The 12,314-nt window shown below is 52.0% G+C and overlaps 1 protein-coding gene across 4 annotated transcripts; it reads left to right on the forward strand.

The window, feature by feature from the left end:
• Nucleotides 1-1,727: 1,727 nt before the first annotated feature.
• On the forward strand, nucleotides 1,728-12,072 carry STAP2 (signal transducing adaptor family member 2). 4 transcript variants are annotated; one of them, XM_057541731.1, is made up of 13 exons: nucleotides 1,728-1,973; nucleotides 5,832-5,903; nucleotides 6,043-6,165; nucleotides 8,076-8,132; nucleotides 8,634-8,734; nucleotides 9,218-9,352; nucleotides 9,716-9,785; nucleotides 9,878-9,980; nucleotides 10,106-10,189; nucleotides 11,177-11,332; nucleotides 11,419-11,502; nucleotides 11,579-11,659; nucleotides 11,822-11,946. In XM_057541731.1, exons 1-13 carry the CDS (start codon nucleotides 1,872-1,874, stop codon nucleotides 11,878-11,880), a joined length of 1,227 nt encoding a protein of 408 aa, XP_057397714.1. In that variant the 5' UTR covers nucleotides 1,728-1,871; the 3' UTR covers nucleotides 11,881-11,946. The 4 variants fall into 4 exon arrangements, with proteins under 4 accessions (XP_057397714.1, XP_057397715.1, XP_057397713.1 ...); XM_057541730.1 differs by having other exon boundaries at nucleotides 1,730-1,973; nucleotides 11,914-12,072; XM_057541732.1 differs by lacking the exon at nucleotides 9,218-9,352 and having other exon boundaries at nucleotides 1,729-1,973; nucleotides 11,914-12,072.
• Nucleotides 12,073-12,314: the final 242 nt, after the last annotated feature.

The raw sequence follows: 12,314 nt of genomic DNA on the forward strand, positions 1-12,314 counted from the left end.
TGCCAACACACCCTGATTTTAGCTTTGTGAGATCCACGTAGGACTCCTAACCTACAGAGCTGTAAGATAATACATTTGTGTTGTTTTAAGCCTTTAAATTTGTGATAATTTATTATATCGACCACAGAAAACTAACACACAAGCTAAAGAAGAAACATCATAAGAACGTATCAATTCATGCAGAAAAAGCATTTGACAGAATTCAACACCCACTCATAATAAAAACTCTCAGCAAACTAGGAACAGAGGGAAACTACCTCAACTTGGTGAAGCACGTCTACAAAACTTCAGTTAAGGGCTTCCCTGGTGGCGCAGTGGTTGAGAATCTGCCTGCTAATGCAGGAGACACGGGTTCGAGCCCTGGCCTGGGAAGATCCCACATGCCACGGAGCAGCTGGGCCCGTGAGCCACAGCTGCTGAGCCTGCGCGTCTGGAGCCTGTGCCCCGCAACGGGAGGGGCCGCGATAGTGAAAGCCCCGCACACCGCGATGAAGAGCGGTCCCCGCACCGCGATGAAGAGTGGCCCCCACTTGCCGCAACTAGAGAAAGGCCTCGCACGAACCGAAGACCCAGCACAGTCAAAAATAAATAAATAAATAAATAAATAAATAAAATTTAAAAAAAAAATAAAATAAAAAAATAAAAAAAATAATATGCCTTTAAAAAAAAAAAAACAAAAAAAAACTTCAGTTAACACTGTACTTTATGGTGAAAGACGGAACACTTTTTTTATTTTTGGCCACGCCACGTGGCATGTGGGATCTTATTTCCCCCACCAGGGATTGAACCCATGCCCTCTGCAGTGGAAGCATGGAGTCTGAACCACTGGACTGCCAAGGAAATCACACTTTTCCCCTTAAGACTGGGAACAAGGCAAAGATGTCCACCCTCACCACTCTTATTCAACAGAGTCCTGGAAGTGCTAGCCAGCACAACAAGACAAGAAAAGGAAATAAAAGGCATACAGATTGGAAAGGTGGAAGAAATGAAACTAACCCTATCTGCAGATGACATGATGGCCTGTGGACAAGATCACAAGAAATCGACCAAAAACGCCCCTTGAACTAAGAAGTGGGTTAGTTCAGCAAGGTTATAGGATAAGAGATCAGCACCCCAAAATCAATGGCATGTCTGTATGCTAGCAATGAATGTGAAAACTGGAACTAAAAATACAATGGTGTTTATAATTACTAAGAAAGAAAGAAAGAAAGAAAGAGAGAGGGAGGGAGAGAGGGAGAGGGAGAGGGAGAGGGAGAGAGAGAGAGAGAGAGAGAGAAAGAAAGAAAGAAAAAGAGAGAAAAAGAGAGAGAAGGAGGGAGGGAGGAAGGAAGGAAGAGAAGGACCATGTCTGTGGGTTGGAAGACTCAACCCAGTACATAAAAGATGTCAAGTCTATCTCAACTGATATACAGGTTTAGTGCTATTCCTGTCAAAATCCCTGCAAGATTTTTGGTAGATACAAACAAGATTGTCCTAACGTCCAGGCAGCTTAACGGGCTTCCTGGACATTGTATCACTCTCTGGTCTCATCCCCTCACCACTCTGGCACCAGACTCCGTTCTCTCCCTTCCAGGCCTTTGCTTAGGCAGGTCCCCCTCCTGATGACCCCGCACTGACAGCTCCCAGCAGCTCTCTCCTCTGTTCCCTTACTCCAGCCAGGCCTCCCTGACCTCTTGTGGGCACCAGAGAGGAGGGGATTTCCCTAGGATCTCGGGACCTGCCCAGGCCCAGCCCCCATCCAGCCCTGGCAGGGGAGGGAGCTCGGGAGCTGACAGAAGAGAGGAAATTCCCCTGGAACCTGTTTCTCTGCTTCCCGGCTCAGCTGGGGCACCCACTGGAGGGAGAGGCCAGGCCAAAGACCTGGGCCCGCCATGGCCTTGGCCCTGAGGCCACCCCGGGTTCCCAAGCCCAAGAGCGGCCTGCCCTCACACTACCACGAGAGCTTCCTGGAGAAGAAGGGACCCCGAGACCGGGTAAGACGCTCCCAGCTGGCGCTGCTGGGCAGCCTAGGCAGGTGCAGCACCTCTCTGAGCCTAGACCTCCGCAGCCGGCCAAGGAGAACGCGGTGGGTGCTGGGTGGGGCAGGGCACGGACTCGGGGCTGGGAAAGCTTACGTCCCTCTGTCTGTCTGTCTCTGTCTCTCTGTGTGTCTCTGATTCTGATCTGAGCTCTTTCTCTTTCTCTGTGTCTCTTCCTGCCTGCTTCCATCTCTCTCTGTCTTGGTCTCTTTACGTCTCTCTCGGATACAAACAGGATCAGCGAATTTACTCCAGGAAATGGGGAGCCTTCTGATTCCCACACCTCCCCCCCCCCCCCCCCCCCGCCACCCTGAGCTAACTCTGTGAACTTCAGACCCAGGGGTCAAAGTCAGTACAGATTGCGAGGAGGGGCAGTGAGAATTAATGGGGGCTACGTCCCACAGGCCCAGATACTGGCCAGGGGCCCAATGTGTGTGTGTGTGTGTGTGTGTCTGTGTGTGTCTGTGTGTGTGTGTTTGTGTTTCCTTCTCAGAATAAAGCCCAGCCTGGTTCCCACTAAGGCCCATCCCGCATACTCATCTCCTACCAGGACGCAAACCAACCAGGCTTTTCTCTGCCTTTGCCCTGGCAGTTTCCTCCTCCTGTCCTTCCGCCTCCATGCATCCAAATCCTCCCCAGCCTAGAAAGCATCCAGAGGCATGAGATCTCAGGGGTTAAGAAAGAGCGCGAGGGCCCCAGAGGATGAGACCCAAGTTCACATCCCTGCTCTGCGCGGTCCTGACTCCCAAGCCGTGTACAAGTGACTCTGCATCTTTGTGCCTCGGTTTTCTCTATTATAAAATGGAAAGAAAAAAAAAAAAGGACTCCCTTGGTTGTCCAATGGTCAAGACCCCACACTTCCGCTGTAGGGGGCGCAGGTTCTATCCCTGGTTGGGGAAATAGGATCCCACAGGCCACACCGTGAGGCCAAAATCATAAAATTAAAATTAAAACTAAAAAAATAAAATGGGTTGAAAAGGCCATAGGCATGGTTACAGAAGAGGGATATCTCTTTTTTTTTTTTTTTTAAATTTATTTTTGGCTGCGTTGGGTCTTCGCTGCTGCTCGCGGGGTTTCTCTAGTTGCAGCGAGCGGGGCTACTCTTCCTTGTGGTGCTCGGGCTTCTCATTGTGGTGGCTTCTCTTGTTGCGGAGCAGGGGCTCTATGCGCAGCGGGCTTCAGTAGTTGTGGCACGTGGGCTCAGTAGTTGTGGCTTCTGGGCTAAGAGTGCAGGCTCAGTAGTTGTGGCACACGCGCTTAGTTGCTCCATGGCATGTGGGATCTTCCCGGACCAGGGCTCAAACCCGTGTTCCCTGCATTGGCAGGCAGATTCTTAACCACTGCACCACCAGGGAAGTCCCGAGGGATAACTCTTAGCATGCCAAGGATCTGACTCAGCGCTTTGCATGTATTAATTCACCCAATTCTCACAACAGTCTCTGAGGCAGGTACCTTTTTTTTTTTTGGCCATGCCAAGAGGCATGTGGGATCTTAGTTCCTGGACCAGGGATCGAATCTGTGCCCGCTGCAGTGGAAGCCCGGAGTCTTAACCACTAGACTGCCAGGGAAGTCCCAGGCAGGCACCATTATTATTGCCATTTTATAGGTGGGGAAACTGAGGCACAGATAGCTTAAACAATGTGCAACGGATGGCACATAGCTGGTGCATGACAAAGTAGGTCTGACCATGTGAGTTTAATCACTGCTGTATTCCCAGTGCCTGGCACATAGTAGGTCTTCAGTAAATGTTAAATGTATGTATGTAGTATGTACCTATGGATGGACAGATGGGTGAATGGGTGGAGGGACACATAGGTGAATGGATGGATACACAGAGCTATACTTCGGAGACACTGCAGGTTTGGTTCCAGACCACCACAGTAAAGCAAATATATATTATTTATTTATGTATGTATTTGCATATTTATGTATGTATGTATTTATTTATTTTGGCTGCTGCCAGGTCTTAGTTGCAGCATGCGGGATCCTCAGCTGTGGCAGGCGGGCTTCTCAGTTGCAGCATGCAAACTGTTAGTTGTGGCATGCAGGATCTAGTTCCCCAACCAGGGATTGAACCCAGGCCCCCTGCAATGGGAGCACCGAGTCCCACCACTAGACCACCAGGGAAGTCCCACAATAAAGCGAATATTGCAATCAAGTGAGTCATATGAATTTTTTGGCTTCCCAGTGCCTATAAAATTTATGTTTACACTCGACTGTACTCTATTAAGTGTGAAATAGCATTCTATCTTAAAAAAACAATGTACGTACCTTAATTTAAAAATAACACTGTTGGAAAAATGGCGCCAAACGACTTCTTCAAAGCAGGGTAGCCACAAATCTTCAATTTGTAAAAAAAACCAAAAACAGAATATCTGTGAAGTGCAATAAAATGAGGCATGCTTGTAGACAGGTGGATGGATGGGTGAGTACATAAGTGGATAAAAAGGATGAATGGGGACTTCCCTGGTGGTCCAGTGGCTGGGAGTCTGCCTTCCTGTGCGGGGGACGCTGGTTCGATCCCTGGTCGGGGAACTAGGATCCCACATGCCGCGGGGCAGCTGGGCCCGCGCGCCACAACTAGAGAGAAGCACACACGCCACAACGAAAGATCCCGCATGCCACAACTAGGACCCGATGCAAACAAAAATAAATAAATAAAAGTTTGTGGGGAAAAAAAAAAAAAAAGGATGAATGGATGGATGTGTGGCTGGATGAATGGATGGGTAGGCAGATGGATGAATTGATAGGTGGATTGATGGATGGATGATCACCGTCAATATAAGAGCTATCCTCATTATCATGGACTAATTAAAGTACCTCCTCTTTCAGGAAGTCTTCCCAGATTTCCCAGTTGGAGGGCTTCTCTCCTCCTCTGTGATCTCTTGGTCCAGGATCTATCCCTCCCTGAGGGTGCTAGTTTCTCTTCTTTGGAGGATTTAAGTATCTATGCTTTCTCTATCTTTCTAAAACATCATTATTTTATTTTATTTGGCTGCACCATGCAGCTTGCGGGATCTTAGCCCCCACCCCAACCCTTCACCACCAGGGATGGAACCTGTGCCCCCTGCAGTGAAAGCACAGAGTCCTAACCACTGGAGCGCCAGGGAATTCCCAGAACATCATCTATTTAGAAAAGGAAGCCATGCCCCATTTATTATTTTGCCTGCAACAGAGCTGAGCGCAGAGTAGGTGCTCAGGGACTATTTGGTGAAAAAGATTCTAGAATCTTATAATCTGATCTGTATCAGCCCCTTCGGCCTCCAGAGAGCTAGGACATTTGGAATTCAGAATCCTGAGGGGGAAATCCTGAATCTGCAGACCTTCTAGTGTCCAGAGCCTTGTGAAATTCTGACTGTAGACTGAGCACCTAGCCCAGTGCCTGGCACCTAGGAGATGTTAATATTTACAGGGTGGATAAGGGGACAGGGGGTTATATGTATGTATGGGTGGATGGGAGGGTGGAAGGATGGGAGGGTGGAACAGATGGATGAGTGGGTGGATGGATGGAAAACCATAAAGTGAGTTAGCACAAATTACTCCTAAAGCTCCTACCCCTGTAGGTTCCCTTTGGTCCTTTCTCAGAGAGTAACAGATCCCCAGAAGACAGGCCATGGATGAGGAGGGCCTCCCCAAGAAGGCAACACTTGTTCAAAGACCCAAAGCAGGTGATGAAGGAAACTATGTAAAGATCTGGGAGAAGAGTGTTCAGGCAGAGAGAAGAGCCAGTGCAAACGTCCTGAGGTAGACTATGATGGAGGTACCCAGCCTCGCCACCTCACCTCCTTCTCTTTCTCCAACTCTGGTCCACAGGATTACAAGAAGTTCTGGGCAGGCCTCCAGGGCCTGACTCTCTATTTCTACAATAGCTATCGGGACTCCCAGGTAAGGATGGAAATGAAAGCTCAAGAATTGGCCCACCTTGACCCCAGGGACCAAGCAAAGGACGTGGATGGTATGTCTAAGACAGGGGGCCTGAGGGGCCACAGGCCTGGTGCTCAGACCCTGTCTACTGTGCCCCCAGTATATGGAGAAGCTAGACCTAGGCGTGTTTGTGAAGCTCACAGATGAATCTCCCTGGGGGAGCTCCCATGACCCTGGCACCCACTTTTGCTTGGTCCTGCGGCACCAGGAGATCAAGTTCAAGGTAGGTCTCTTAAGGTGGGGCTGGTAGGAGACCCTCCCTTCTTGTCGCACCCACCATTAACACATACTAGCATGGAGTCGCACAAAGTTTACCACTGGGTTGGTGACACTGGGCAAGTCACTTAACCTCTCTGGGCCTCAGTCTCCTCAACTGAAAAGTGGGATAATATATGTAAAGTGCCCAGAACAAGATCTGATCCACAAGGACCATCACAGCCATCATCCAATCTTTCAGCTAACGTTATTGAGCACCTACTGTGTGCCAGACACTCTTCTAGTGTCACGGCAGTGACTAAGACAATTAAAAATCCCTGCGCTTAGAACATTCTCTAACACCATACCCAAAAATAAACTCAAAATAGATTAAAGACCTAAATTTAAGACCGGATACTGTAAAACTCCTAGAGGAAAACATAGGCAGAACACTCTTTGACATAAATCGCAGCAATATCTTTTTGGATCCACCTCCTAGAGTAATGGAAATAAAAACAAAAATAAACAAATGGGACCTAATTAAACTTAAAAGATTTTGCACAGCAAAGGAAGCCATCAACAAAATGAAAAGACAACCTACAGAATAAGAGAAAATATTTGCAAACGATGTGGCTGACAAGGGATTAATCTCCAAAATATACAAACAGCTCATACAGCTCAATATCAAAAAAAAAAAAAACAACAACAACCCAATCAAAAAATGGCAGAAGATCTAAACAGACATTCCTCCAAAGAAGACATACAGATGGCCAAGAGGCACATGATAAGATGCTCAACATCGCTAATTATTAGAGAAAAGGAAATCAAAACTACAGTGAGGTACCCACCTCACACCAGAAAGAATGGCCATCAACAAAAAGTCTACAAATAATAAATGCTGGAGGGCTTCCCTGGTGGCGCAGTGGTTGAGAATCTGCCTGCTAATGCAGGGGACACGGGTTCTAGCCCTGGTCTGGGAAGATCCCACATGCCACGGAGCAGCTGGGCCCGTGAGCCACAACTACTGAGCCTGCGCGTCTGGAGCCTGTGCCCCGCAACGGGAGGGGCCGCGATAGTGAGAGGCCCGCGCACCGCGATGAAGAGCGGTCCCTGCACCGCGATGAAGAGTGGCCCCCACTTGCCGTAACTAGAGAAAGCCCTCGCAGGAACCGAAGACCCAACACAGCCAAAAATAAAGAAATAAAGTAGCTATAAAAAAAAAATAATAATAAAAAATAAATAAATGCTGGAGAGGGTGTGGAGAAAAGGGAACCCTCCTACACTGTTGGTGGGAATGTAAATTGGTGCAGTCACTATGGAGAACAGTATGGAGGTTCCTTAAACAACTAAAAATAGAGCTACCATATGGTCCTGCAATCCCACTCCTGGGCATATATCGGGAGAAAACAATAATCTGAAAAGATATATGTACCCCAATGTTCACTGCAGCACTATTTACAATAGCCAAGACATGGAAGCAGCATAAATGTCCATCGACAGATGAATGTATAAAGAAGACGTGATATATATATATATATATATATATATATAAAGCCCCTGTGGCTGGATCAGAGTGAAAGAGGGGGAGAGAGGGAGGGAATGAGGGTTGTGGGGGGGACAGGGGCAGGTTGTACAGGGCCTGTGGGTGACAAGGAGGACCTGGGCTTCTACCCTGAGGGAGGTAGGAGTCAAGGGAGGGTTTCAAGCATAGGAGATACATGATCTGACTTTTTAAATGTTGATGTAATAACATTAAAGAATAACAGTACCCCACATTACTAAGAACTTATATTCAGACATCATTCTAAATTAACCTGTTCAAGCTCATTTAGTCTTCAAAACAGCCCTTGGACACAGGGACTCTTATTCCTCACTCCCATTTCACAGATGACTAGACCGAGGCTCATCGACACAAAATCTTTTTCTTTCCCTCCCTAGGTAGAGAGCCTGGAGTCTCGGGAGATGTGGAAAGGCTTCATCCTGACGGTGGTGGAGGTAAGAGTGCTCGTCCTCGGCCCCTCTCTCCCCCATTCCCCACTAGGCCTGCTCAGAAATCCTCTTTTTAATTTCCAACCTTCATTCCCCAAACAAACCTCTCGAGTATAGCAAACTGGTCACAAACTGGCGGCCTATGAGCCAGATGTAGCCCATAAACGTCTTTTGTTTTGCCAACAAAGTGCTATAAATTTAAAAGTCAGCTGCTATCACTTAAAAACCAGGAGTGTTAGTAGACATTCCTGATTTCTAGGTTACTCATTTGTTCCCAGTCTGCCCCCTGCAGGCCGCTGAGTTTGAGACCCTACATGCTAGCATTTGCTCTGTCCTCCTCATCACCTAAGTCCTCTCTATGCCCTCTTTGCCCCTGAGGTGTCAGGTGGCTCTGGAGCCCCCAGACCTGGGTTCCCATCCTGGCTGTATCCGCACTCTGGCCTTAGTTTGCCCCTCTGTGACACAGTCACAGCCTCCCATTCCCTGACGCCCCAATGCCCCCCTCAGCTCCGTGTCCCGTCCAACCTGACCCTGCTGCCCGGACACCTGTACATGATGGCCGAGGCCCTGGCCAAAGAAGAGGCACGACGTGCGCTCGAGATGCCCTCGTAAGTGCCCGAGGGTCTCCAGGATGGTGGCGGGCTGGACAGCATGAAGCCGGAGAGGGCAATGAGTGGGGTCTCCAGGCGTTGGGTCTTGAGCGTAAGACTGCATCCGGGCAGGGGCGGGGATTAGGTCTCACAGCTGGGAGCCCTACTGGGTGTTTGGGGCGGGTCTAGCTGCCTGGGGGCGGGCCTGGATCTCCATGGGCGGGCCTAGGTGCCTGGGGGCGGGACAAGTTTTCCAGGACAGGGTATAGGTGCCTGGGAGGCGGGTATGGGTCTCTGAGTGTTGGCCTGTGTGCCCGCAGGATAGCCTGAGCCTCCGGAGGCAGAGCCTGGGCCTGGGGTCGGGCAAGGCAGGGTCTCCAGGAACCAGGTCATGGACGGGAGGGCAAGGCTGGGTGCCCAGGGGCGGGGTTACGTGGGGGAGGGCGTGGCTGTGTCTCTGGGGGCGGGGCCTGTCCTGCTGAGTGACGCGGCCCGCCCTAGGTGCTTCCTGAAAGTGAGCCGGCTGGAGGCTCAGCTGCTCCTGGAGCGCCACCCCGAGTGCGGGAACCTGCTGCTCCGGCCCAGCGGGGACGGCGCGGGCGGAGTGTCGGTCAGCACGCTCCAGACGCTCAACGGGTGCGCATGCGTGGCCCCGGCGCCGGGGTGGGAGGGGCATCGGGTGCAGGGGTGTGGTCAGATATAGGGGCGGGGCCAGGCAGAATGTTGAGCCGGGGGCGGGGCCCGGGCGGGGCCCCCCGGGATGGAATCCATACAGGACGGTCCTCCTGGGGGGCAGTGCCAGGACCAGGCGCAGGGTTTTTCTAGGAGGTGGAGTCTTTCGAGGGCCTGGTCCCCTGCAGAGACCCACGCCAGGATGTGGCGTGGTCAGTGTGCAGGGGAGCAAGTCGGGGTTAGGCCCTCCATGGTGGCGAGGCCCGGACGAGGGGCAGGCCATTTTTTGTCCTCACCCAGGCCACTCACTCGCCCCTGCCCTTGCAGGACGCCGGTGGTCCAGCACTACAAAGTGAAGCGCGAGGGCCCCAAGTACGTGATCGACGTGAAGGAGCCGGTGAGAGCTGGGCCCGGGTCCCGGGAATTGCAATGGCTTGGGTCTGCTCCCCTTCCCCGCCAGCCCTGATAACATCCCCTATCTGACCCCAGTTCTCCTGCACCTCGCTCGACGCAGTGGTCAACTATTTCGTGTCGCACTCCAATAAGAAGCTGATGCCCTTCCTGCTGGACGATGACTACGAGAAAGTGATAGGTTGGTACAGCCTCAGGGAACTCGGGGGGCCCAGTCCACGCCTCTCCCGCCCCCTCCCCGACCCGGACACCCTTGGGTCAGCCCCCAGCCGCCGTGCCTCCTCCAGGCTGCCCTCTCTGTTCCAGGCTACGTGGAGGCGGATAAAGAGAATGGCGAGAGTGTGTGGGTGACGGCCTCGGCCCCCTCGGCCCCCTCGGCCCCCGGCCCAGGTGATGCCCTGTCCCCGCGGTCGCCACTGGGGCAGAGTGGGGAAAGACCTAGGAACCTCATGGCGTCACCTGTGCCCAATCTTCTACCCAGAGTTGCAGGGACCGAGAAATTACCCAGACCTTGCTCTCTAGGGGCTTCCAGGTTATGGAGGGTTCGGGCATGGCTGGGCACAGACACTCCCAGCCCTGAGGAGTCGAACCTGGGGCTGGGGGCGGGGGGTGGTGGGGAAGGCGCGGCACCTAGAGCTGGGAGAAGAGGAGGCAGGGCAGAGTAGAGGGGAGTCTTCCTGGAGGAGGGGGTGTTTGCTGAAGGTCTCAAAGGATTTCAGTAGGTAGAGATGGGAAATCAGGGTGGGAGGTAGTCCCGATTACAAAGCAAGAAGAGACTGGAAAGGTCTGTGGAGTGAGCAGTATAGTTCTCCCTGGGCTGGGCAGATGCTTCAGACCCCACGTGCATGAAGGGCCCAAGTATACATACATACATACATGCCACACTCATGAACACAAACCTGTATGTGTCCACCTGCATAATCAGAAGGTCCTATGTAGATAGTGGCTGCACACATGCATGAATACGGGTGTCACACAGTTCCAGTCCCATGTAGCACACGTATACATACCTCACGTCACAATCACGCACGTACACACAAATGCAGACATACCCACTCGAGAGCACAAATTCAGACTTTTACACATACATGCGTGCACACACTAATAGAGACAAGCGCCCAAGCACATACCTTAGCATCCACGCGATGTCATGCACACACGTGTGTATAAACCCTTTGCATATATTCAACTTCCGCAAATTCACCCAGTGTCCATGTATATGCTACACAGGGACACACACACAGACTCATAAACGGGCACATGCACAGACACACATGCACAGGGACACATGCATGCAACCAGGTGTGCACATACATCCTCACCCTGAGGTGTCTCTGCACCACGTGGGCCCTGACAGTGACCACAGTTTCCCACCAGGTCCTGCACCCCCTAGGGGTGGCCCTAAGCAGCTGCCTCCCTCGTCCATCGCGCCCGTGTCCAGCCAGGACAAGCTGCCCCCACTACTGAACCAGGATGAGAACTATGTGATCCCCACTGGAGATGCCCCAGCTGCCAACTACGTGAACCAGGACGGTGGGTGGCGGCCGGGGTGGGTGAGAGTTGGGGATGAGAAGCAGGCTAACGACTGGATGTGACATGCCACACCTCTGTCCACGCAGTGCCTTCCCCTAGTCGACCAGTTGTCCCGAAGCCCAGGAAGTTGGCCATGTTTCAGGCAAAGCCACCCATTGTGCCCATGTCAGGTAGGGGTCCCTCTTCCCAGCCCCTTCCCCATCCAGCCAAGAGCCAGCCTCAGCCTTCATCTGCCTTCTCCACCAGAGCCCAAAAAAGGCCTCAACAGTGGCCTGGCCAGGAAGCTGGCAGTCAGCTCAGCGCAGGCTTTCTCCTCCCCGACCACAGGTAAGGGGTCAATGCAGGGTGGGCTTCACAAGCGGGGGACCCGTGTAGTCACACATGGGTGACCTCCACGCTTGGTTTAATGCTCTGCTGTGTCCATCTTGAAATTCCTCATGTCCACTGAACACATTTTTCATTTTATGCTGGGCCCCGAAAATTCTGCAGCAGTCCTGGGTGGATATAAGAGAGAACAGCCTGGACTGGGGAATCCCTGGTGCCGCTGAAGCCTCAGGGACCACCCCCCTCCCCACTCCCAGGGTTGGCAGATGTGACAGCAGAGCTGAAAGGGAAACTGCAGAGGAGACTGGCGCTGGAGCACGCAGCCGAGTGCACAGGGGACCAGCGGGCCAATCTGCAAGCGTGGCGTGTCAGTCAGGCAGATCCCTCCTCCCAGAATTAAAGCTCAAGTGACCCCAGGACCTGCGTGTTTGGCTTGGCTGGGTGGGGCAGTGCGGGGTCCCTCAGATGACTGCCCACAGTGGTCCTCAGCTCGGCAAAACCTGCCTCCTGACCCTCAAGAAAAGCCTTTTTTGGGGGGCTGTGCCTCACAGCTCATGGGATCTGAGTTCCCCGACCAGGGATCGAACCCGGGCCTCAGCAGTGACAGCTCCGAGTCCTGACCACTGGACTGCCAGGGAATGCCCAAGAAAAGCCCACT

Source organism: Balaenoptera acutorostrata, chromosome 2 (assembly GCF_949987535.1).
Source record: "Balaenoptera acutorostrata chromosome 2, mBalAcu1.1, whole genome shotgun sequence".
Lineage (NCBI taxonomy): Eukaryota > Metazoa > Chordata > Mammalia > Artiodactyla > Balaenopteridae > Balaenoptera > Balaenoptera acutorostrata.